This window comes from Nicotiana tomentosiformis, chromosome 10 (assembly GCF_000390325.3).
Source record: "Nicotiana tomentosiformis chromosome 10, ASM39032v3, whole genome shotgun sequence".
Taxonomy (NCBI): domain Eukaryota; kingdom Viridiplantae; phylum Streptophyta; class Magnoliopsida; order Solanales; family Solanaceae; genus Nicotiana; species Nicotiana tomentosiformis.
Window position 1 is genome coordinate 74,392,819 of NC_090821.1, and position 27,016 is coordinate 74,419,834.

At 39.3% G+C, this 27,016-nt stretch overlaps 2 protein-coding genes across 2 annotated transcripts; both read left to right on the forward strand.

The window, feature by feature from the left end:
- The first annotated feature begins 1,086 nt into the window (after positions 1-1,086).
- On the forward strand, positions 1,087-2,415 carry LOC138900400 (zinc finger BED domain-containing protein RICESLEEPER 2-like). Its single transcript, XM_070187139.1, has 2 exons — positions 1,087-1,599; positions 1,723-2,415. Exons 1-2 carry the CDS (start codon positions 1,087-1,089, stop codon positions 2,413-2,415), a joined length of 1,206 nt encoding a protein of 401 aa, XP_070043240.1.
- A 10,181-nt stretch (positions 2,416-12,596) lies between these two features.
- Positions 12,597-16,497, forward strand: LOC138900401 (uncharacterized). Its single transcript, XM_070187140.1, has 3 exons — positions 12,597-13,716; positions 13,975-14,367; positions 15,797-16,497. Exons 1-3 carry the CDS (start codon positions 12,597-12,599, stop codon positions 16,495-16,497), a joined length of 2,214 nt encoding a protein of 737 aa, XP_070043241.1.
- The last annotated feature ends 10,519 nt before the right edge of the window (positions 16,498-27,016 follow it).

The following is a 27,016-nucleotide window of genomic DNA, read 5'->3' on the forward strand; positions in this document are numbered from 1 at the left end:
TGTCCAATACCCTTCTTTATCAATACTCTATTAGGCATTCAGATTTGAGACATTAGAAAAAGAAACCCTAATATCTAAAAGTGCTAAATTCAGTATTACACCCAGGCCCCAGCAGCCAGAGCAGCATACTTACTGTCTCCCTCTCACTAACTCGACTCTCTATCTCGCCAACTCGTCGTCTCGCCTCTCCCTGTCGCCATAGCTAGAGCCCAGAGCAGCAGATGGTAAGTTTCTTTTCTTGTTGAAATTCCAGCAGTTGCCTTCTCTGCCTTGTGTTGTTTTGAGATCGATTTTGACAATTTCTGTTTAAATTTCTGTTAAGGAAATATTTATTTTCATTCATTTTCTTTTCTTGTTGTAGTGACTCATAGCATGGCTGAAAATATACAAAGTGATAAGATGATGGGTGAAAGTGGGGCTTCTAATTCAAATGCAATAAGCCAATCTGAAACAACAGACTCAAATATAACCAAAAAAAGGAAAAAAAGGTCTATTGTGTGGGATCATTTTACAGAAATTATTACTTCTGAAGGGAGTACAAAAGCAAAATGTGACTATTGCTTTATTGAGTATTGTTTTAAGACCAAAGACGGTACGTCGACACTTCTTTCTCATATGTTTAAATGTCCTAAACGCCCTGCTATTGTTGATAAAAAACAATCAAATTTAGGTTTTCAATCTGTTCCGGGAGGTAGTTAGGGTGACATAGTTGTTGTTACTTGGAAATTTGATCAAGAAGAGTGTAGGAAGGCGTTATGTCGTATGGTAATAGTTGATGAGCTTCCTTTCAGCTTTGTTGAGAAAGAAGGTTTTAGAGACTTTATGAAAGTTGCGCAACCTTATTTTCGGATCCCTTCCCGTAGTACTGTAACTAGGGATTGTTTTGATATTTTTAATGAAGAAAAGCAAAAGTTGAAGAGGTCTTTTATAGAAACGAAACAAAGAGTATGTATTACCACAGATACCTGGACTTCTATACAAAGAATTAATTATATGTGTATCACTGCCCATTGGATTGATAGTGAATGGAATATGCATAAAAGAATAATTAATTTTTGTCCTATTGTTAGTCATAAAGGAGAAGATATGGCAAATGGTATTGGTAGGTGCTTACGGGAGTGGGGGATAAATAAGATCTTCACTGTCACAGTTGATAATGCAAGCTCCAATGATGTGACAATAAAAGAATTGTCTAAGCAATTAACAAAAATGGGAACTAATTTGATGAACGGTAATCACCTTCACATAAGATGTATGGCTCACATCATGAATCTTGTGGTCCAGGATGGTTTAAAAGAATCTTCAGTGTCTATTGAACGTGTTAGGCATGCAGTGAGATATGTTAGGCAGTCTCCTGCGAGGTTGAAGAGGTTTCAAGAATGTTTTGATGATGAACAACTCAATTGTAAAAAAACTTTGTGCTTGGATGTTCCAACTAGGTGGAATTCCACCTACTTGATGTTGCATAGGGCTGTTGAATTTGAAAGTGCATTTTCACACTATGCATCCTATGAAATTGGCCTAAGACATTATCTTGAGCATTCTTATATTGAAGTTGGAATTCCTACAGGTGAATTTTTGAGTAGTGATTGGGAGAATGTAAAAAGAATTACAAAGTTTCTTGAAATCTTCTATCTTCTTACTTTGAAAATATCTTGATCACGTTATGTTACATCGAATATTTATTTTCTTGAAATTTGTGTGGTTGCTGTTTATTTGAAGCAATTGATAGCAAATGAAGATACAATTTTAAGTGAAATGGCAAAGAAGATGAAGGAAAAGTTTAATAAGTATTGGGGTGATCCAGGGAAAATGAACAAGATAATTTTCATCTCATGTATTTTGGATCCACGTTACAAGCTCGAATCAGTTGGTTATGCACTTGTAAAGATGTTTGGTGAAGATCCGGGGACAACTATACAAGCAGAAGTGAAGAAGTACATGACTTTATTATTTTGTGAGTATGTAAAGTCCAGCTCAAAAGGTGTCGTGCTTGCTTCATCTTCAGATTGTTCTTCATTGGACACTTCTACTTCCGGGCTTTCTGGCAATCAAGTAAGCACCCAAAATATAGGACTTTTAGAATCACTAATGCAAGATATAAAAAAATATAAAAGTGGGAGTGGAGGTGTGGATACTAAAACAGAGTTAGATAAATATTTTGGTGAAGAAACTGAGGATGACTCTAAAGAATTTGATGTTCTTCTCTGGTGGAAATTGAACTCAGCTAGATTTCATGTTCTTGCGGAGATGGCTCGTGATGTATTAGCGGTTCCGGTTTCAAGCGTGGCATCTGAATGTGCGTTTAGTATGGGAGGACGTCTTCTTGATTCATTTAGGAGTTCATTAACTCCTAAATTGGTGCAAACTCTAGTGTGTCTTCAAGATTGGCTTCGAAATGAAAAATTAAAATAACATGTTAGTGTTGAGGAAGATATTGATAAAATCGAGCACCTTGAACAAGGTAATAATATTGTTACTATATTTGTTGTATATAAGTGTTGTGGATATGCTTATATTTATCACATGACTCATTATTTTAATTTGTTTTCTTCAGATTTAGCTAACGATGGAAAAGACCCTTCCATAATTGACGTGTAGTATTAATATATCTGGTAAGAATTCAAATTGTAATGCAATGTTAATTAATATGTTAATATATTAACAACAAACATGAATTTTTAGATCAATAATTTATATAATTCTACTAATTAGCTCAAATTTTAAGGTGTATCTGCAAACTCATTGATCTCATTTTGTAAAGTCTTGTGCCCTCAAGTTGTCATATTTCAAGCCTGCTACTATTTGAGTTATATAGTGCTAGGTTGTTGGATGTTAGCAGTTTGTTATTTCTTGAATGCTATTAATAATGTAAATGGTTCTACCATTGCAGAGTGATTCCAAAGACTCTTAGGTTGTTGTTTGAACTTTGAAGCTGTAGAAATTGAAGCAATGTAAGGTGTTAGTTGCAGCAGTTGTATTTTGTGGATGTCTCCAATTGTTATAGATTTTATGTCTAAATTTTTATTTTATCTTTAGTTGTATTCTGGAATCATTTTGGCAGGTGGCTAATTGCCATGTTAGGAAGTGTTAAGTGTTAATAGAATCTTCATTCATCATTATTATAAAATAGTTAAGATTTCAAGTGGTTACTATTTATGGATAGTAAATTAGTGATTAATAAGCATGTGTAAATATGTGTATAAAGTTTTGTAGTCTTTGTTATTTCTGTATATGGATTAATCACGTACTAGCAAATAGTGATTTAAGCATGTGTAAATTAAATATTTTTACAACTTTGTCTTTAGATATTTTTTTATCTAGATCTTTACATATTAAATTAGTATTGATGTGATCTTTATGAAAATGGTATGTGCGTCATGTGCAATTGCATCAATTGCTCCAAATCCAATATTTGTAGTGACTGAAAGCAGCATCAGTGGGCACTAGCAGATTTCTCTATTGTTTAGAGGTGTCAATTTTGGTGTAACAACTAATAGGTTGTAACATGAAGGACCAAAATAGTCCTCTGTAATACAGATTGAATTAATCCGATAAACTTCCCGATAGCCGCCCGATAATAGCTAAACCGATACCAATCCGCCTGATATCTTATCGGGTGGCTAGCGGATTAATACATTTAAAACCGATAACCGATAAGCCGAACCGTTAAAAGTAAATAACCGCCTGATCCGCCCGATAAGCAGCCCTAATGCAAATACCCTTTGATCGAAACATTATCGTCACGACCAGTCCGTACGACTGACTCAATCGATTTTGACCGTATACAGATAGTCCTCTCGTTTCACGAAAAAGGATGTGGCGAGAAACGATATGATTTCCCAACAGCTCGATCAGATATATGTTGACGTTTACATCGATCCCGACCATGACATATGTGATAGTTATCCCATCGGTTTGGTTTCACCAAGGCATTTAATGTGTGTCAGACAGTGGTCGGCCATCGCTGATATTGAACCGTCATTATTTTAATCTATAAATAGCCTTTCCTTCCACCATTCATCACTTGTACGTCTTCAATCTTCCAAATTTTTTAAGTTCATTTTCGTCTTTTCTGAGTTTTCTGTCTCCAAATATGTGAGTTTTACGACAAACTCTTTCTTAAAACACTAAATACTCCCATCCTTTGTTAATGGAATTTTAAATGGTAAAAACGTCTAAAACTGTTCCGCAAAAAGAGACCGCTTATTCATCTCGACCTGCTGGTGGCGAGGATTTGGAAAAGCCCCGCCCTGAGGAATTCATTCTGGTAGGATGTTCGACTGTAGGTGATTTTAAAATTGAAAATCCTTCTCCGATACCGGGTCGGTGTGAGCCGATGTGGAGGTACCAATGTTCAATTACCGAAAAAGTTCTCGATAAAGTCATACAAGAATGCAACTAGGATAATAAACTTGTAGTAATCCCTTCGCCTAATGAATTAATTACTACCCACGTCGAAGGGTTCTTAAGTGTTTACACTTATCCTTTCACGTTGGGACCTCTAGACCCTATCATCCTTGCCTTTTGTAAGAGGTACGATGTGACCCTCGGCCAAATCCACCCTTCCTTTTGGAGGATAGTGATTCTTCTTCGATTTTTCTCGAGCAAGGTCGAGGGGCATATATTCACCCTCGATCATCATATGCGCCTTTACAGTCCCTGACTTTATCGATGAGGGTTGATCAAGCTTGCTTGCCGAGCAACCCAAGCACCATTCTCGAGCATAGACGAGACTCGGGATCGGGGTTGGATGGGCCGTTTTGTTCGAATCAAAACCTCGGACCTGATCCCTGCCGATGACTTGCCATTTCTCGAGAAATGGAATATGAGCCGTGAGTAAACATTTCTCTTTGCCCGTTTTGATTTTGTGATTGCCTTTTATTTTGTTGATCCATTTTTTTTTCTTATCACAGTCGTAGCTCGAATGCCGGAACCGATACCGGATCTTAAATAATGGGTCGAAAGTCTAGTGTTGCAGAGATTGTACTCCGAGCGTGCTTGGGTTGAATTATAAAAGGGTCGATGGGAGGCCCGCAATCATGGTAAATCTTTTTGTCGATCTGTCTCTTCTTCGGTTTGTATGGTAAATCTCTCTTTTCCCTTTCGTAGGACTCGGGAAAGATGTAGTCATGAGGCCCCCATCTGGTGGCGAAGAAGTTTATGCCCTGAAGCAGGTAAAAGAAAGTAAGAGAAAAAATGTATCGGGCTCCCCGATCTCGGAAAAGAAAAAACCGGCTAAGAGATCTCGAAAGCCGAAGGGGGGCTCTGGAGTTATGTCTTCGGAAGTGGCCCGCCATTTAAGGGACGAGCCAGAAGAAGGAGAGGAGAATTTAGCCTGCGTGTGAGACCCAGGTGTTTCTCTCTTCTCTTACGTAATATACGTAACGTGGCGTGATTATATTAGGTATATATGATTGGGTATAGCACATTGGAAGAATAAGAATGAAAATATGTGGTAATATCAAGGAACTAAACTAAAGCTTTAAGTCAAAGGAATCCCTTAAACAAAGGTTCATGGTTAAAGAAATGGCTCGGGTAGCACCCCGCGCGTTCGGAAGGTTTAAGTTAACTTGCACCTGTGGGATAAGACTAAGAGTGTATAATATGCTAAGAATAATGTGTTATGAGGTATTATAATATCACACTAGTCACATATTAAGTTTTGGAGTCAAGCAAGTTGCGAAATAAAGGTCGGCAAAAGTTATCGTAAATTTCTCTAATAAATTTTCTAAACTTTGGGTCAAATGTATCAGATCCTTTCTCCAAATATATAAAGAGTTATGGGATCCATAACCTACCAAATCGAAGGTCTATGAGTCTTGTTGGCAACCAAAGAAATCTCACATCAAACTGACATTGGAGTAAAATGTTATGACTGTTTTACCACGGGCTGTTACAATCGGGTCGCGAACCGGGTCGGGTCAAACAAGTGGTATAAGTCGGAAAATCCGATTTTAAGACCCCAAAACATTTCATCTTCGTCCCAAAATAGTGAAAAAGCTTAAGAGAGGGTTTCATGGTGTTCTTAAGTGATTAAGGTGCGTTTTAACGATTTTTATCGTTAAAGTTTACCCCCGTGCCTAGAAGCGCAATCTCTACGCTTTGCAATCGTTTCCCCCTTCTATTAGTTGTGTTTGGAGCTATTTTTGGAAGATAGAAAATTGTTGTTCTTGCTGGTTCTTCAGGATTTATACTTGGTTTGCCAAGGTAATCATCTTGGGACTCTTTTATGATCGTTTTTACAAAGTTCTACGGGCGTTTCGTCAAGTTAGGGTCATATGGCAAATCTGCCGATTTAAACTCATTTATGAACTATTTATAGGTGCGTATAAGCTGCATATATATAGTGGTTTCGAAGCTTAGGACGTAAGGAACAACTTTCGTGAAGGAACTACAGGCATTCAGACGTTCGTTGGAGAGGTATGTTAAGGCTAAGCTTCGTCTTTCCTTTTAGCACGAATTTTGGGAAAATCCTAAGACGCCAAATGTGATATTTTGCTATTCTGTTGCTAGAAAGACCTTCTGTGAAAGGCATTGGTATCGTAGCTGAAGTATTTTCATGATGCTATTAGGTTGATATTCCACTCGTTCAGTTAAAAAGGGTATTCGACATCTATATATGTCATTTTGTCGGCTTTCTTAAATATATGTCCATATATATGAATTCTTATTCGTCTTTGGGTTGTGTGACTTAAAAATAAAGGCATTTAGTATTTGTGATCAGTCCTTCTTCCTTGTTAAAGTATATTTTAAAATCTCTAAAGTGACACGTCGATTTCAAAATTCTCAAATATATTTTTTATGTTTAAACTACTAAAACATTTGATTTTTTTGAAATACTTTCTTTTACTAATTATCAAGAAATCAGGTATAAGGACTAAGTGAAGCACCTTAAGCTTTTTATGAACATATTCAGAGTTAAGTTATCTTTCTAAAAGTCGAGTTAAGTTTTCAAACTTATTAAAAAAGATATGAGGTTCCACGAGACATTTGTATGCGATACGAAGGTGATTATGAGATTATGAGAATAAGAGTACCAATGAGCCAAGGTTGGCTAAGTTCTTGTTATGGCCTATTATGTGCATTCAAAGTTCATATCATACATGACATATTATGCATGGACTTCGAGCTATAATCTGAGGTAAGGGGCCTATTTGCCCGAAAGACTATATATATTGTACAGATGGCCACAAGTTGGCAATATGATACCGGTTAGCTACCGGGAGAGACCGCCATTGCTAGCATTTGGTTGGGTATGTCATGAATTTACATCAATATATATGTATTCATGACATACGATTATGTCACGCCCCAAACCTGGGGAGGCGTGGCTGGCACCCGGTGCCGTGCTGGCCCGAGCAAACCAATCTGTAACTCATGATCGTTCGACCAAAACTAGAACATACATAGGTCGAGTTGGCTGAACGCATTCCTTTTTGTAACTATCACGGGCCAACATGGCCACAACTCATAATGTACAAGCGTAAGTGGGAAAACACTGTATCACAGAAATATTTTTTTCTTAAAACATAAATACATATGGGCCGTCAAGGCCTCTGACATACTGTACAAAATGAACCTCTGTCTACAAAGCCTCTAAGATTATTTGACATCAAATGAGATAGGGTACCGGCGTACCCATAAGTTTGTAGAAAAACTCTGACACGGTGACTCATAGACTCGGCTGCACTCCGAATGAGGTGGAGTCTTACTGATCCTTCGCTGAATGCCAATTTCGTCTACTATGAGGGCTCGTCAAACTGATTCTACCCGTCTATCAGGACGTGCAGCACGACATGCAGCGTCCACAAATAAAACGGACGTCAGTACGAATAATGTACCGAGTATGTAAGGCAGGAAAGCATAAGTAAGAACAGTAATGTAAACAGGGATAGCGAATATACAACCTGTGACATCTGGGTACCTCTAAGGGCTACTGACATGAAATACATGATACATACATATATATACATAAACTTTCAAAAATATGCCTTTGTGGGCATCACCATCACCATATCGTACCCGGCCGTAATAGGCTCGGTAAAATGTACCCGACCATCATAGGGCTCGGTAGAATCGTACTCGGCCACGTGGAGCTCGATAAAACCCAACTGATCAGTGGTTGCACAATAGGTGCCATACCCGGTCGACTATAGCGCGGCTCGGTAGAGTAAAATAGATACATATATATGATGCATGCTGGACTCATTGGAATCACATTTTGAACCTTTCGGAGTGACATAAGGTCGGTATCCTTCGTACACGTTATTAGGATTAACTATTCATCAAGAATCTTATAATAATCAGGAAGTACCAACAACATTGATAACATAAGAATAAGAGAAGTAACATCAACATCAATCGTTCCATAAGAAGGGCAGCAATGTAAGTACTGCTATCTTCTAAGAGTAGAGTATCTTTGGGAGCTCGTTCATTATATTATGTATAATCGGAGTCGTGCAAAAGAATGAAGGGGATAGCCTCACATACCTGAGCCGATTCTCTTGAAAGAGATTATACCAAGTCCTGAGGCAAACTTCCTTATATTAACGAGCTCTGTGTTCAATAAGCAGTTTAAACATGCGATGAACTCATGATACTCCTAGCTTCACCGCCCTTTTACCCAGATTAAGTAGATTTGCAAGAATAAACATCAATATCAACTTCCCCAACAGATTATGACAACTTCGTTAAAAACATAACGAAGATTCCGGACCATAAAACTACCCGTTCCCAGCATAGCTTAGTTCAACTTTCATTAAAAAAAGGTAAATACCAAGTAGCCAAGCACAAGCTTCCCAAAGAATGCAAAATGAGTTATGCAGCTTTAGTATTAGACATTGTAGGCTTCTAGAATATAGGATGAGTTGGAATTTGGAAAATGAAGCAACGACTTAAGCTCAAGACGGAACAGAAGAGAAAGTCCGACACATGGAAAAAAACTATTAGAAGAAGAAATGGGAGTGTGTGTATATTTTGTTGTATTCTCTAACAATGTTACACCTTGCTTCCTAGTGTATGAGTCACTTAATGGATCATATGGGGCTGCCACATTAAGGCATTCTTTTTTTGGCTTTATCCAAGACCCTAATTAATCATCCACTAATTATTAATTAACTAGTTAATTTCCCATTAATCAATTACCCATATAATTAAAAATTATCCCAAGCTACTTAAAAATATTACTCACTTTTAATATACATTATACATCTTACTATCATGGTCATGTGGTATAAAATAAATACATACACTATTATTTAATTAAAATATCCATATAAAAATACACATATTTTCTTAACTTTATAATTTTCCTAATCTCATATAAAGTGTAAAAATTCTCGTACTCTTAATTTTTAAATTGGTAAAAAGATAACTTTCTTTTCTTGTGAGAAAAGAATTTCTATATTTACAATAAAGAAAATCTCATAAACTTTCTCATATTATGTGTATAATTTAAAACATATTCGAAAGTAGTAAGACTAATAACTATATACAATCATATATTTTTTTAAAACTATTTTACAAAAAATATTCCACTCAAAATACCATATCAAATGTATATATATCGGTATCAAGGATGTTAAACTTACGGGGTGTAACATCTTTTGTCAAGCCCCGAACCTGGAGGGACGAGACTGTCACCCGGTGCCTCACCTAACCTTACGTACCAACTTGCGACTAAGGAACTCTGATCATGTGATGTCATACTTTGGCCATGGGCCACATTGCAAAACAAATGTGAATGCTAACTAAATATCAATATAAAGCTGGGTCGACAAGGCTGTCATAACTACTACAGCTGGCAAACCAACAAAATATACATAGAAAGCCTACTAGTCCAACATACTGCACTAACTGAGAGGATATTTCTACAAGCCTCTACTGGTGGATATACTGTGATCAGAACAGCTTCCCGACCTACTCATAACATATATACATTTATACACAATATGTACATAAAGCTCTAGACCCGGCAACTCCGAAAGGCATGGTGCTTACCGATCAAGCTGAACTCGGGAAACACTTAATGAGGAGGTATACCCATCTGTCTGTCTGAACCTGCATGCATGAAATGCAGCGCCCCCAGGAAAAGGGACGTCAGTACGAAATAATGTACCGAGTATGTAGGGCACTATACTGAAAGCTGAACTGATAATATAATAACTGAAAGCAACTGGAAGTCAAAGATAATCTGAAGATATGCTTACATGCTGATACTGACTCAACTCTCTCAATATAGTAAGTAAAATAGTTATCCGGCCTTATAAGACTCGGTATATATATAACTGCTCTGCCGTAGTAGGCTCGCTCATAGGCGCTTGGCCATACTAGGCTCTGTATCTCGGCCAACTAGGCTCGCTTAACTCATAAGCGCTCGGCCATAGTTGGCTCGGTATATAACTTACCATCTGATCAGAGATTGCCCAATAGGGGCCTGCCCATCGATTATAGCTCGATGGTAATGAAAATATTGTAATAATGTATATATAGATTCTCTCCTCTCATGACTGAAAAAAAAAAGAAAATACTCAATTGAATATGAAGTCCCGATAAGAAGAATATTGTAACTTACAAGATTAGGAAAATATACGTAATTTTCGGGATATGAATTTTTCTTTATGCCTCGTTATCAAACTCATATAATTACGAGATCATGCCAAAATGAAGAAAGGGCTTAGCCTTAACATACCTGGAGTTCGAAAAAATCCGTATAATATTCTTGGAAAAGATTGCACCGTACTCCTTTAGAACCGTAAAATTTTACGTTGTTACGGTTCTAACAATTCTCGTTGGAATTGTTTGGTTGCAAGAATTTCGTTGAAACCTTGTAGGAGAATTTGGTTGCAAGAATTTCGTTGGAAGCTTTGTTTTGGATGGAGTTTAGCGCCTGTTAGTGTCTTGAATTGTAACTGGAATTATTTGGTTTCATGTAGGAACTTGAATTGTAGGAAGTGCTAGCGTTCTTGTTATGAAGTGTTGTAAGAAGGTTTGTTGAATTCTTTCTTAAGATTCTAGGGAATGATTTTGATCTTTGTTGTAAGAAGGCTTGCTGAGTTCTTTCTTAAGATTGTAGGGAATGATTTTGATTTTCTTGAGATGTTATTCTTAACTTTAGGTGGCCCCACATAGCAAGCTTAGTGTCATTTAAGGTATGTCACCTTTCCATCTTCATGAATAGTCATTAGAGATTTTAGGAGGGCTTGCCACGTTGGGAGGGGGGTTAAGTCTTATCCTAAGCTTGTTTTATTAAGAATTATTTTTTACTTACTTAAAATACTACTCACTTTTCACATACCTTATACACCTTACTATCATGGCCATGTAGTACCTTGTGTGGTACTAGTCCATAAATACCGGGTATTATAGCTCGAGCCGTATTTTATCCCAAAATGTCAAATTTTGACGAAATTCATTTTCTTCGATTTGCTTACCCTCTCACCCTCACGAATTTACTCATCACTTATTTGAAATAGCATAATACTTATAATCTCACAATAATCTCATTCCCGAACTTACCTCGATTACCTTATGACAAAACTTTAATATACGAAAATACGGAATGTAACATCTCATTTTCGAGCTTATATCAATTTACTTATGGCGTATATCCACGTACGAAAATATGGGATGTAACAGATTACACGAGCATACCATGCATATTTTATTACTATGAGGTCGGATGTCAGCCATGAAGGCTATCAGAGTTTCAGTGTCAGGTGGTATCTTTATTACCTTTTTACATCAGCTATGTATGATTCTAATTTCTGCCTTACATACTAGTACATTTTTATTTGTACTGATGTCCCGTTGCCTGGGGACACTGCATTTTTGTTTCGTGCATGCAGGTCCAAGTAGGGACTTTGATCGACCCCTTCGCTAGGATTTCGGGGTTCAGCTGTGAGTTAGTAAGCTCCACCTCTTCCTGGAGCTTTCAAAGGATGGTTACTTTTGTTGTATAGTTTGGGTATAGTTGGGGCCTTATCCCGACAGTGCTTATGACACTCTTAGAGGCTATTGTGGACACAATATTCTAGGTTTCATTTTTTGCTGCTTTCAGTCTCCAGCCCATAGGCTTGGCATGTATATATATGTGTGTAGGCATGTATGTCTTCAGTCACGGCCTCGTCGACCAACTAGTATTTTATTATTTTGGCTTGTCTACCTATGTTTATATGGCTTATTGTTATTCATGTCATAACCTTACAGTCCAGGGTATTTCAGATGTTGTGCTGCCCGATCTATTGGGCTCCCAGTCTAGTTAGCTAGTATGTTTAGTGGCTAACTCGATCGAATACAGTATCGAGTGCCAGTCGTGCCTCCCCTAGTTTAGGGCGTGACAAACTTGGTATCAGAGCAGGTCGTATCCCAGGGAGTCCACAAGCCGTGTCTAGTAGAGTCTTGCTTATGGGTGTGTTGTGCACCGCACTTATAATCAGGAGGCTATGAGGCATTTATGAATTGTTACATTTCTTTCAATTAATAGATCGTGCTATAGATCGAAGTTATAAGAACATATGAAATCTAAATCGTGCTTTGTGTTTCCTATCTAACAGGCTACCTACGCTCAGGATATGGCAAAGTGAGAGATAGGTATGGATCCGGGAGAAGGTACTAGTCGTTCCCCACCGGGTCAGAGGGATAGATTTCCCTTAGAGGCTCACAGTGAGTCTCCAGTACCCCTAGTTTCAGCTTCCCCATCACTTGTTGGAGCCCAGGGAGATGCAGTACCCCCAGCCTCATCAGTTCCATTGGTACCTGAGGCAGTTAGAGACACAAGACCTCCAACACCTATTGTTCCCCCATCAGAGACTGGGGAGCAGGGGATGAGTGAGGCTGTTCAGTTGCTAACTAGGATGGTTTCTATTCATGAGCGACAACTAGAGTCAGGAGCAGATGCCAGGAGAGATCGGATAGAAAGCTCGACGTTACGAGAGTTTCTTCACTTGGCCCCTCCATTATTTACAGGATCCAGTTCCACTGAGGATCCCCAAGACTTTATAGACCATATGTATAGAGTATTGAGGGTGATGCATGCCTCCATCACCGAGGCTGTGGAGTTGGCTTCTTTTCGACTACGTGATGTCGTCGTCCTATGGTATGAGACATGGGAGAGATCTAGAGGACCTGATGCTCCGCCAGCAGAGTGGGAGGACTTCTCTGAGGCTTTTTTAGCCCATTATTTGCCACGGGAGGTTCGGGAGGCCCGTCTTGACCAGTTTCTTAGCCTAAAGCAGGGGGATATGAGTGTGGGGGGTTATAGCCATAAGTTTAATTCTTTGGCAAGGTATGCACCAGATATAGTACGTACCATGAAGGCTAGAGTTCATCATTATGTGGATGGTTTGGGGGATCATCTGATTAGAGATTGTAGGGTTGCATCCCTATCGGATGATGTAGATATTTCCCGTATACAGGCTTTCGCTCAGACTACAGAGGACCTTTCCCATCGGATTCTTGATACTCACAGGGATAGGGAGCAGAGTAAGAGGGCTCGTACTATAGGGTCTTATAGGGAGCCACGAGTTGATTTTAGGCCCCCACTCCATCGATATCCACCTCGGTCAGCAGGTAGTTTCCCACCACAGATGCAGGGCCAGCGGTTTGATCGTTATATTCAGTTAGGACCGGGGCAGAGCTCAGGCCAGCCTGAGGGCCGTCGACAGGAGCGTTCTGCACATATGAGACAATTTACTCCTCCATGTACTCAGTGCGGTAAGCTGCACACCGGGCAATGTAGACAGGGTTCGAGTGCATATTTTCATTATGGGCAGACATGACATTATATTAGCCGGTGCCCGGGGTTAGGCAAAGGTACACCAGCTCAGCCTTCAGGATTCATAGCAGCCTCTTCGCCCTCAGTCCGTGCTCCCCGACCAGGTCCACAGTCTACTCAGGGTCGTGGTTGGGGGAGAGGTGGAGGACACACCTCAGGTTCTAGTGGTGGCCAGAACCCCTTTTATGTACTCACAGGACGACAGGATTCAGAGGCATCCCCAGATATTATCACAGGTATATTGACAATACATTCTCATGCCATTTATGCATTGATGGATCCTGGCTCTACATTTTCATATATTACTCCATTTATTGCTGGTAAGCTTGACATGAGATCTGAGTTGTTGCCACAGCCAGTTGAGGTGTCTACACCAGTTGGCGACTCTATTGTAGCTAATCATGTCTATCGAGATTGTACAGTGTTAATTAATGACCGTCCAACCTCTGTTGATTTAGTTGAATTGGTTATGCTAGACTTTGATGTCATTATGGGTATGGATTGGTTGGCAGCTTGTTATGCTAATATTGATTGTCGTGCAAAGTTGGTCCGATTTCATTTTCCTGGTGAGCCTGTCCTTGAATGGAAAGGTAATGCAGCCACGCCCAAGGGTAAGTTTATTTCATACCTTAGGGCTCGAAAGTTTATTGCTAAAGGTTGTATATACCATCTGGTTCATGTTAGGGATATAGATAAGGAGCTAGCGACTCTTCAGTCGGTTCCTATTATGAATGAATTCCCGACGGTATTCCCTGACGAGCTTCCAGGAATTCCCCCCGAAAGGGAAATCGATTTTGCTATAGATTTGCTTCCTGATGCGCAGCCTATATCCATTCCTCCCTACAGAATGGCTCCTGCAGAGCTAAGGGAATTGAAGGAACAACTGAAGGACTTGCTCGATAAAGGCTTTATTAGGCCAAGTACATCCCCATGGGGTGCTCCGGTGCTCTTTGTTCGAAAGAAAGATGGGTCCTTGCGGATGTGCATTGACTACAGGCAACTAAATAAAGTCACTATCAAGAATAAGTATCCTCTTCCATGGATTGATGACTTGTTCGACCAGTTACAAGGTGCCAAATGCTTTTCGAAGATCGACTTGCGATCCGGTTATCATCAGTTACGAGTCAGGGATATTGATATCCCAAAAACAACATTTAGGACGAGGTATGGCCATTTTGAAATCCTTGTCATGTCTTTCGGGCTTACAAATGTCCCAGCATCCTTTATGGATCTTATGAACTGGGTATTCAAACCATTTTTGGATGAATTTATGATTGTGTTTATTGACGACATCCTGATATATTCACGATCAGAAGCCGAGCATGCGGACCACTGTATTGCAGACTCTCCAGAACTATAGGTTATATGCTAAATTCTCTAAATGTAAATTTTGGCTAACTTCTGTAGCTTTTCTTGGTCATGTTATTACCGGCGATGGTATCAAGGTTGATGGCCAAAAGATTGAAGTTGTGATGACTTGGCCGAGGCCCTTGAATCCGATAGAGGTTCGTAGCTTTTTAGGCTTGGCAGGGTATTACCGAAGGTTTGTGGAGGGATTTTCCTCTATCTCTGCACCATTGACGAAACTGACACATACGAGAGCTAAGTTTCAGTGGACTGAGGCATGTGAACAAAGTTTTCAGGAACTAAAGAAACAGCTTACTACGGCACCTGTCTTGACTCTTCCGGATGGCACCGAGGGTTATGTTGTATATTGTGATGCCTCGAGAATTGGCCTAGGTTGTGTTCTTATGCAGCATGGTAAGGTTATCGTGTACGCCTCTAGACAGTTGCGAAAACATGAACAGAACTATCCTACGCACGATCTTGAGTTAGCCGCAGTTGTATTTTCCCTAAAGATTTGGCAGCATTATCTATATGGGGTTCATATTGATGTTTTTACCGACCACCAGAGCCTTCAGTATTTATTTAAATAGAGGGAGCTGAACCTACGACAAAGAAGATGGCTAGAATTACTAAAGGACTACGATGTTGATATTTTATATCATCCCGGCAAAGCTAATATTGTTGCTGATGCCCTTAGCCGGAAGTCCATGGGCAGTCTAAGCCATGTTGAAGCTGATAAGGTCACGATGACCAAATATCTATGCCAGCTAGCTAGTTTGCAGGTGCGTTTGGTAGATGCAGAGGGTGGACGCATTCTCGTTCAGAATACGGCAAAATCTTCTTTTGTTACTGAAGTGAAAGAGCAACAACAGGAGGATCCTGAGCATATAAAACTGAGGGAAAGTATTCTACAGCAGCGACAACCTTTATTTGAGCTAACTGGAGATGGAGTCCTTAGATACCAGGGCCGCTTATGTGTACCGTCAGTAGGAGAGCTCCATGCCAAGATTCTTTCGGAGGCCCATTATTCTAGATATGCAGTTCATCCCGAAGCGACAAAGATGTATCGGGACCTTCGACAGATCTATTGGTGGAATGTAATGAAAAAAGATATCGCGGAGATGGTAGCCCAATCTCCCAACTGCCAGCAAGTTAAAGCCGAACATCAGAGGCCTGGAGGCCTAACTCAGTGTATTGAGCTTCCATTATGGAAATGGGACATGATAAATATGGACTTTATCACTGGTTTGCCTCGCACTCCACGGAGGTATGATTCTATTTGGGTAATTATTGATAGGCTTACAAAATCTGCTCATTTTCTTCCAGTCAGGACGACATATTCAGCCGAGGATTATGCCAAGCTTTACATTTAAGAGATTGTTCGCCTTCACGGAGTGCCATTATCTATTATCTCTGATCGAGGGGCTCAATTTACAGCATATTTTTGGAAATCTTTTCAGAAGGGTCTAGGCACGTAGGTAAATCTTAGCATCGCTTTTCATCCGCAAACTGATGGACAGGCAGAGCGTACTATTCAGACAGTTGAGGATATGTTACGTGCCTGCGTGCTAGATTTTAAAGGAAGTTGGGATGATCATCTACCTCTTATTGAGTTTGCTTATAATAACAACTTCCAAGCTAGTATTCAGATGGCTCCTTACGAAGCACTATACGGGCGGAAGTGTAGGTCGCCGATCGGTTTGTTCGAGGTCGGGGAAGCAGAGTTGCTAGGTCCTAACTTAGTCCAACAAGCAATGGAAAAGGTAAAACTTATTAGAGACCGGCTGCGTACAGCACAAAGTCGGCAAAAGTCTTATATAGATGTTCGACGACGAGACTTAGAGTTTGATGTAGAAGATTGGGTTTTTCTGAAAGTATCGCCTATGAAGGGCGTCATGTGATTTGGAAAGAAGGGGAAGCTCAGCCCCAGGTATGTTGGACCGTATAAGATTATTCGGAGGATTGGTAGGGTGGCGTACGAGCTTGATTTGCCTTTAGAATTGGAAGCAGTCCATCATGTGTTTCATGTATCTATGTTGCGGAAGTGCATTGGAGATCCTTCACGTATTACGCCCTTTGAGGATATTCACATTGCTTAAGACTTATCTTATGCAGAGGTACCAGTAGTTATTTTAGATCGGCAGGTAAGGAAGCTTCGAACTAAAGAAGTGGCTTCCGTGAAAGTGTTATGGCGAAATAACAACATCTAGGAAATGACCTGGGCAGCTGAGGAGGAAATGAGGAAGAAGTACCCCCACCTATTTACGACTTAAGGTGAGTCGCATTTAAATAATTGCCAATTATTTCTTTACAGCAACTTAATTGGATTTTAAATGACTTGAAAGTGCAAATTAAATTTCTTATTGCGGGATAGCTATACGAAGCCTAGTAGTTGGAATCTTCAGAATTTGATTTATGCTTTACAAATGTAACAAATATAGCCTCGCAAATAACGTATTAGCGGGCAAGAAATGAAACCAAATAATTGACTTGACCCATTCGCGGACGAATGTTCTTAAGGGGGGGAGACTGTGAGACCCCAGGTGTTTCTCTCTTCTCTTACGTAATATACGTAACGTGGCGTGATTATATTAGGTATATATGATTGGGTATAGAACATTGGGAGAATAAGACTGAAAATGTGTGGTAATATCAATGAACTAAACTAAAGCTTTAAGTCAAAGGAATCCCTTAAAACAAAGGTTCATGGTTAAAGAAATGGCTCGGGTAGCATCCCGCGCGTTCGGAAGGTTTAAGTTAACTTGCTCCTGTGGGATAAGACTAAGAGTGTATAATATGCTAAGAATAATGTGTTATGAGGTATTATAATATCACACTGGTCACATTTTAAGTTTTGGAGTCAAGCAAGTTGCGAAATAAAGGTCGGCAAAAGTTATCGTAAATTTCTCTAATAAATTTGCTAAACTTTGGGTCAAATATATCAGATCCTTTCTCCCAATATATAAAGGGTTATGGGACCCACAACCTACCAAATCGAAGGTCTACGAGTTTAGTTTGTAACCAAAGAAATCTCACATCAAACGGACATTGGAATAAAACGTTATGACTGTTTTACCGCGGACTGTCCGGGCTATAATCGGGTCGCGAACCGGGTCGGGTCAAACAAGTGGTATAAGTCGGAAAATCCGACTTTTAAGACCCCAAAACATTTCATCTTCGTCCCAAAATAGTGAGAAAGCTTAAGAGAGGGTTTCATGGTGTTCTTGAGTGATTAAGGTGCGTTTTTAACGATTTCTATCGTTAAAGTTTACCCCCGTGCCTAGAAGCGCAATCTCTACGCTTTGCAATCATTTTCCCCTTCTATTAGCTGTGTTTGGAGCTATTTTTGGAAGATAGGAAATTGCTGTTCTTGCTGGTTCTTCAGGATTTATACTTGGTTTTCCAAGGTAATCATCTTGGGACTGTTTTATGATCGTTTTTACAAAGTTCTACGGGCGTTTCGTCAAGTTAGGGTGATATGGAAAATCTGCCGATTTAAACTCATTTATGAACTATTTATAGGTACGTATAAACTGCATATATGTAGTGGTTTCGAAGCTAAGGATGTAAGGAACAACTTTTGTGAAGGAACTACAGGCATTCAGACGTTCGTTGGAGAGGTATGTTAAGGCTAAGCTTCGTCCTTCCTTTTAGCACGAATTTTGGGAAATTCCTAAGACGCCAAATGTGATATTTTACTATTCTGTTGCTAGAAAGACTTCCTGTGAAAGGCATTGGTATCGTATCTGAAGTATTTTCATGATGCTATTAGGTTGATATTCCACTCATTCGGTTAAAAAGGGTATTCGAAATCTATATATGTCATTTTGTCGGTTTTCTTAAATATATGTCCATATATATGAATTCTTATTCGTCTTCGGATTGTGTGACTTAAAAATAAAGGCATTTAGTATTTGCGATAAGTCTTTCTTCCTTGTTAAAGTGTGTTTTAAAATCTCTAAAGTGACACGTCAATTTCAAAATTCTCAAATATAATTTTTATGTTTAAACTACTAAAATATTTGTTTTTTTTTTTGAAATACTTTCTTTTACTAATTATCAAGAAATCAGGTATAAGGACTAAGTGAAGTACCTTAAGCTTTTTATGAACATATTCAGAGTTAAGTTATCTTTCTAAAAGTCGAGTTAAGTTTTCAAACTTGTTAAAAAGATATGAGGTTCCACGAGACATTTGTATGCGATACGAAGGTGATTATGAGAATAATAGTACCAATGAGCCAAGGTTGGCTAAGTTCTTGTTATGGCCTATTATGTGCATTCAAAGTTCATATCATACATGACATATTATGCATGGACTTCGAGCTATAATCGGAGGTAAGGGGCCTATTTTCCCGAAAGACTATATATATTGTACAGATGGCCATAGGTTGGCAATATGATACCGGTTAGCTATCGGGAGAGACCGCCATTGCTAGCATTTGGTTGGGTATGTCATGCATTTATATCAATATATATGTATTCACGACATACGATTACACGAGCATACCATGCATATTTTATTACTATGAGGTCGGATGTCGGTCATGGAGGCTAATAGAGTTTCAGTGTCACGTGGTATCTTTATTACCTTTTTACATCAGTTATGTATGATTCTACTTTCTGCCTTACATACCAGTACATTTTTATTCGTACTGATGTCCCGTTTCCTGGGGACACTGCATTTTTATTTCGTGCGTGCAGGTCCAGGTAGGGACTCTGATCGACCCCTCCGCTAGGATTTCGGGGTTCAGTTGTGAGTTGGTAAGCTCTACCTCTTCCTAGAGCTTTCAAAGGATGGTTACTTTTGTTGTACAGTTTGGGTATAGTTGGGGCCTTATCCCGACCGTACTTATGACACTCTTAGAGGCTATTATGGACACAATATTCTGGGTTTCCTTTTTTTGCTGCTATCAGTCTCCAGCCCATAGGCTTCGCATGTATATATAGGTGTGTAGGCATGTATGTATTCAGTCGCGGCCTTGTCGGCCAGCTAGTATTTTATTATATTTGCTTGTCTACCTATGTTTATATGGATTATTGTTATTCATGTCATAACCTTACGGTCCAGGCTTAGTATTTCAGATGTTGAGCTGCCCGATCTGTTAAGCCCCCAGTCTAGTTACCTAGTATGTTTAGTGGCTAACTCGATTGAATACAGTATTGAGTGCCAGTCGTGCCTCCCCTAGTTTGGGGCATGACACTGCGTACGGGCTAATGTTGTGATTCAACAATCTTCCAATTTGGTGGAAGCAAATCAGGGAACCTTGGCCATAATCCCAGAACAAGATGAAGCCGAGATTATCCCTTCTCGAGCTAAGATGACTGAAAGGGATACCGAGGGTGGATTTTCTCGGGCAGTAGAAGATATTTCAAGGCATGAGTTCGGGATAGTTGACATTGGCGGATCCCCTCAGATTTTAGATGCCATGATTCGAGAGGCCATCATGTTGGAGGATCGGTCCTATGAGGGTATTCAGGAGTCGGCCGATATCCATGGTTTTTTGGAGGGGCTCGAGTCAGGTGCCTCAGAGGTGGTTACCGATTTTGGTGGAATGTCGGTACCCAAAAAAGCGTCGTGGTCGGGTTCTACCGAGCCTTCATCAATTCATAGATTGGTGGACCGATTTCCGGCCCCGAGTATCGATCCCGACCGAAGGCGGAAGATAGTGCACTCCGTACCTGCGGATACCCGAATTGTTTCTTCCCCTGTGGGGATTTCCATGTACCTTCGGTCCTTGGTGACCGAAGAGGACCAATCAGTGATGAATGCGATGGGCCCCACCTATCTCTTCAACGAGGCCCAACATGCTTTGAATCAGGTAACTCTGATGGCGTTTTTGCCGCTTCTTTTACATAGAGTTGTAGGTAATTCTAATATTTCTCCTTTTGTTTGCAGGCTTCGGTGTTGCATCACGAGGCCTTTCTTCGAATACGGGAGTAGCATGATGCCGAGGTTCGGAGCCTAACTGAGAAGAGTGACTTGTACAATCTCTTTAGTGAAAAACTTCGAGCAGATTTAACAGCGGCTCGAGAAAAGCATGAGGAGATGGCTGAGCAGGTATTCCAAATGTTCCATGATAGTGAAGATGAAAAAGAGATAAACGCTAACGATCCGATTCTGCAGGTTCGGCAGAGGATCGAGTAGATTGGACGACTTAACTCACAGGTAGATGTGCCACTGGCCGAGGCAGAAGAATTTAAAAAGTGTATGGATATCCTTACCTCGAAAAAGGAAGCCGTCCAAGCTCAGTTTGAGCTGTCTGATGCACAACTTTGATCTACGAAAGAAAATGCTTTGGGGATGATCGAAAAGATGAAAGAGTTTCAACATCGATTGGATTTAGCCACTTTAGATAAAGCAGATTTAGCTAAAGAACTTGAATTGGCCAGATCTGAGGTGATCGAGGCCAATAAAAGAGATGATGCCAAAGTGGCTCAGTTTAGGATCGATGTCGAGGTTAACCAAGCCAAAGCTGAGAGCATGGTCAAACATGCAAAATGGAAAGCTCGGAGAGAAACTCTCGAGGAGGTCAGAGCTCAGGGCTTCGATATTGGGGCCGAGATTGAAGTCGCCAGGGCGGAGGAGAACAAAGCTCGAAGGTTGGCCTTTCCTGAGGAGGACTCCGATGACTCGGGGGAGTCTGAAGATGAGGACGATGCCGATAATATGGCCTCCGGTGAAGATTAAGTCATTTAGTGCCTTAGGTCGTTTGCTGCGTTCTTTTGATACCGCTTTAGGTTTTTGTATAAAGAAATTCCTTTTGGCAGAGTAGCCGCCTCTGTACAAAAAAATTGTAAATATAAATCTTTCTTCCTTTTGAAGCAAAATAGCCTTTTAAGCTAAATAGATAGTTTGAATTTTAATCTTTGTTGCCTTCGGGCCTTGTGGGTAGTCCCCTTTGCTTTATCGGGCTCGAACATTCTTCAGCCTTAAATAGTCAAGTGTTTGTTTGAATTCGAAGAAATGAGTAATTTTACTCAAAGTAATGTAGCCCGTAGGCATAATGGTCGAGTGAGTGCTTGCTCGAACTCAAAATAAAAGTAGCCCGTAGGCTTAGTAGTCGAGTGAATAATTTAAACTCGATGTAATGTAGCCCGTAGGCGAAATAGTCGAGTGAGTGCTTGCTCAAACTTGAAATAAAAGTAGCCCGTAGGCTTAGTAGTCGAGTGAATGATTCGAACTCGATGTAATGTAGCCCGTAGGCGAAATAGTCGAGTGAGTGCTTGCTCGAACTCGAAATAAAAGTAGCCCATAAGCTTAGTAGTCGAGTGAATGATTCGAACTCGATGTAATGTAGCCCGTATACATAATGATCGAGTGAGTGCTTGCTCGAACTCGAAATAAAAGTAGCCCGTAGGCTTAGTAGTCGAGTGAATGATTCGAACTCGATGCAATGTAGCACGTAGGCGTATGGTCGAGTGAGTGCTTGCTCGAACTCGAAATAAAAGTAGCCCGTAGGCTTAGTAGTCGAGTGAATGATTGTGGCCCGTATGCGTAATGGTCGAGTGAGTGCTTGCTTGAACTCGATCCTGTTTGCATAATAAATCTTGAACGTAGAATATCGGTAAAGAAAAGGGCTTTCTTTGCAAGTCTTTATACATGTGTTCATGTTTTGCGTCAGGGCTCGGGCCAACTACATAAGCATGGTTCGTTTTGACCATTTGGCTCTTACAACGTTTTCTGTCGAGACACTGTTTGTCATGAAATAATGAAGTAACTTCCTTTGCACCGAACTTGATAATCATCACAGACACGTTCAATGATAAAGCCCCCCAGTATACGAGGTTGATTTTAAAGAGGCCTCAGATACTCAGCAGTAGTATCGTTTTAGGCGTTACACATTCTAATTTCTTGGTAGTTGATTGCCATTTTATCAGATCGGGTTTGGAGGATTTCCGCTATATGGTCGGTATCGATCTCTGGTCGACCTTTGTTTGGTAGTTCTTTTAGTAACGGACCTAGAAATCAACTGGTCATCTTCGACTTTTATTTTGGATTGATATCAATTGTGCACATCGGTCCAAGTAATAGCTGGGTACTCGGTCAGATTTTACTTCAGCCGCCATGAAACCATCGAGCTCCGCTCGTTTAGACCTTGAGTGAAAGCTTGAACATCCCAATTGTCTATAACTGGTGGCAGATCCATTTGTTCCATATGAAAATGAGATACGAACGCCCTTAGCATCTCGTTATCCTTTTGTATTACCTTGAACATGTCTGACTTTCTAGTTTCGACCTTTGTGGCTCCAGTATGTGCTTTTACGAAACAATTTGCAAGCATAGAAAAAGAATGAATAGAGTTAGATGGTAAATTATGATACCATACCATTTCCCTCTTTGACACGGATTTACTAAATTTTTTCAATAATACAGATTCGAACTCATCATCTTCCAAATCATTGCCCCTGATGGAACACGTGTAAGAAGTGATGTGCTCGTTGGGGTCGGTCGTTCCGTTATATTTGGGTATTTCGGGCATACGAAATTTTTTGGGGATTGGTTTTGGGGCCGCGCTCGAGGGAAAAGGTTTTTGCACGAATATTTTGGAATCCAACCCTTTTATCATTGGTAGAGCTCCCGGGATCTGATCGACCCTAGAGTTATAAGTTTTTACTTTTTTATCATTGGCTTCGACCCGCTTTGTGAGTTCCTCGATCAATTTAGCAATTTCAGGAGTAGTCCCCGATTCTTGCTCATTTGACTTCACTATGGCTGGCTCCGTTATGTGGTTGATTTTTCGAGGTGGACTGAGCTCCGGCCTACTTTGTAGCTGGGTTTGGCTCTGCAACTGAGCTATTGTTGCATGTTGGGCTTGCAACATTTTGAAAATCATACGCAAGTTAACGTCGTTTTCCTCGACGTTATGGGTATCTCGAGCTGCAGACCGAGTGCGACCATGGATGCTATTCTCGGGTTCAACATGGAGGTTCGCCTCAATGGCTACATGCAAATTGATATCTATTGGCGCTCCGATTCGAGCTCCAACAACGTTTACAAGTGGCCTTTCGGTACTGGATGTCAAGTTATTGTTCTCATCTTGAATACCGGCTTCGTTATCGATTGGTGAAGCCATTTGATTGGTAGTTAGTCAATGCTAATCCGAAATCCAAGATATTTTCGAAACCGAGCGTAAAACACAACAGTGTGTTTCTTCAGATTCGTATCAAATAACCACTATTATCCTTAGTCCCACGGTGGGCGCCAAACTGTTTACCCAAAAAATCGGATAAAGTTAAATTTGTGTATGATTTTAAGGACACGTGATATAACTTGATACAAATTGTAGAGTGAAATGTAAAAATCTCTATATTTGGCAAATGGAATGAAATATAAGGCAAATAAAAAGGAAATGTTGATTAACAAGGCAACGTAATGCCCCTTAAATGTGTTAACATCCCCTTCTTATATTAGGGGGATCCTACTTTATCTATAATAATAAAAAAATATAGTGGAAGACCCACGATGAATTGTCTTTTTCTCGATTTCCGCCAAGATTTTCTCCCCTAGTGCGGTTGCAACGACTCTTGTGTGCGAGCTCGATACTGGCTCGAGCTCGGTATTGGATCGACCCCTCGGCCTTGGTTCGAGCTCGATTCTGACTTGGGGTGTCGATATTCGGGGTGAGTGTTGGTCGGTCTATGCATCTTCAATAATCTCCGCTTTGCCTCGTAGTTCTATTTGGATATGAGCTCGATAATGATCCCGAACTTGTCATTGATCGGTCTTAGAGTTCGAAGTTCGACGCCCTTACTTCTGACCTCGACCAAGCTTGTCATGCAGACACCCTTTGATCGAAACATTATCGTCTCGACCAGTACATACGACTGACTCAATCAGTTTTGACCGTACACAGATATATCAACAACTTGTCAACAAGATTTATATAGAATACTTTCTTGAAAGTGTCACATCTCCCTAAATCATCCCTCTAATCTCATAGTATTTCAATTCATTCTAAAAGAGTACGAAGAGTCATGCCATAGGTTCCACAAAGACTATCTTATCTCTTTGGAAAAATATATCTTTGTGGAGTAGGATAGTATTTGTGTGTTGCTTTTGCCGGCCACTCCTATCGAACTAATAATTACGTAATAGATTTTTTAAGTTTCTTATTCAGTGTTCGACATCTAAATTAGAGCTCCAAGCTAATTTAAATTTACGTTGCATAAGATTAGTAACCCATTAAAAAAGCGCTCCGTACCAAATGACTAATCAAATGGGTCACGTTTATTTATTACTTTCTAATTCCCTTTATTTTGTTTGGTACTTTTCACTTATTGATAGTTAGTTTGATTAATTAGTAGTAATTTTACCTTATATTGCAGTAAAAATCGGTAAATTTTCAGTTTCAACATTTTGTTTAAAATTGTTGTACAGGATATGAGGATAATTACGCTTTAATTTGAATAAATGGAAAACGATAGACACTCCCTTATCCAAGCACGGAACAAAATAGAGAAAGCACTGAAGCATGTAAAGTTACGAAACTTGTAACATGTGAAATATTTTTTCTGCCTAAAAAAGAATGAACTTATTTTCTTTTTAAATAGTTTAAAAAAGAATTTTTTTTTTAAATTTAAAAATAATTTAACTTTAAAATTCTTCTTTTGCACTTAATAAGATGATTTAAAGTCACTCAATATCTTTAGATTGTTTTAAATAGTAAATTTTAAAAGTTCTTTCTTTTTTTCTTTAACTCAGTATTCAGTCAAATATGTTAAAACAAATTGAAATGATGTAAATTGGAAGGAATTAGGTATACGTCAATGAGTATGACGGCACGTGAATAATGTTTAATGTCAAACCATTAATTTAACAAGTATTATAGTAGTCAATGCCCATTATTTCTTTGGTCCTGGCCGGTGACGTGAAATATTTTCGAACGTTAACAATGTACTAGTCCTTCTACCACATGTTTGGCACCTTTTATTTTATCAAACATGAGTTTTTCCAATTTGAGAAACTAAAAGTTGAATTACATTAGTTCGTATTTTGAATGAAATAAGGGTAGATTTTCAAAAACTAGTGATATAAAATGTACAATATGTCCTGTACCAACAGTATTAATATTATTTTTCATATTTTCTATTCTTATATTTTTATTGCTACATATTATTTTTTTCGGTTGGGTAATCGTATCATCTTATTTTTCTTCATTTTTTGAGCCAAGGATTGCTATTGAAAACAAGCTCTCTCTATTCACAAGGTAAGAGTAAGATCTGCATGCATGCGATATTTTCTAGACCTCATCTATGAGATTATTTTGGATTTTTTGATATTGTTGTTGTTAATATGTTTGAAAATTTTTACTATCAAAACAATGAAGAATATACTTATCATTGTCAGTCAAAATTTTACTTATTATATCCTCTGGTTCTTAATTATTGAAAAAGAGCTCAAGCAAAATTTTAAACCTCAATCCAACTAAAGGCGAAGTGAAGGACGGTGAGTGGTGGTGTAAAAGGACGGTGAGTGCCTGAGTGGTCCACTATGATCATGAAACCAACAAAATTAGCCGCACCATAATTTAAAAAAACAAGAGAAAAAAAGAAAACAAAAAAGGTCAATAAAGAAAAAGAAGAGAATGAAAAGATAGTGTTTTCTTATTGTTTGTCCGGAAAAAAGTACAGTTGAATTTGATCATAATTTCTAGATAGATGAATTAATTTGATCCCAAAAGATAATGAATTAATCAATTTTCGTACAAGATACTTAGCTCAAATGCAGATAAAACGATAGATTTGAAGAGCCCATGAATAGAGTTTTCGGCCACGATGATGATAAGAACAACAAACTAGAGAGAAATAGTATCGAGATCTATATTAGAATATGTTCTTTGATGCTCAAAGAATCATGCTTTACAATAATAGTTGAGCCTATTATTTATAGTT

Coding starts and splice junctions, on each gene's coding strand:
- LOC138900400 (XM_070187139.1), top strand. CDS start 1,087: ATGGCAAATGGTATTGGTAGGTGCTTACGGGAGTGGGGGATAAATAAG. Junction 1,600..1,722: donor TGAGTAGTGATTGGGAGAAT/GTAAAAAGAATT, acceptor GTTTATTTGAAG/CAATTGATAGCAAATGAAGA.
- LOC138900401 (XM_070187140.1), top strand. CDS start 12,597: ATGGATCCGGGAGAAGGTACTAGTCGTTCCCCACCGGGTCAGAGGGAT. Junction 13,717..13,974: donor TCCTCCATGTACTCAGTGCG/GTAAGCTGCACA, acceptor ATGTACTCACAG/GACGACAGGATTCAGAGGCA. Junction 14,368..15,796: donor GCCTGTCCTTGAATGGAAAG/GTAATGCAGCCA, acceptor ATCCCGGCAAAG/CTAATATTGTTGCTGATGCC.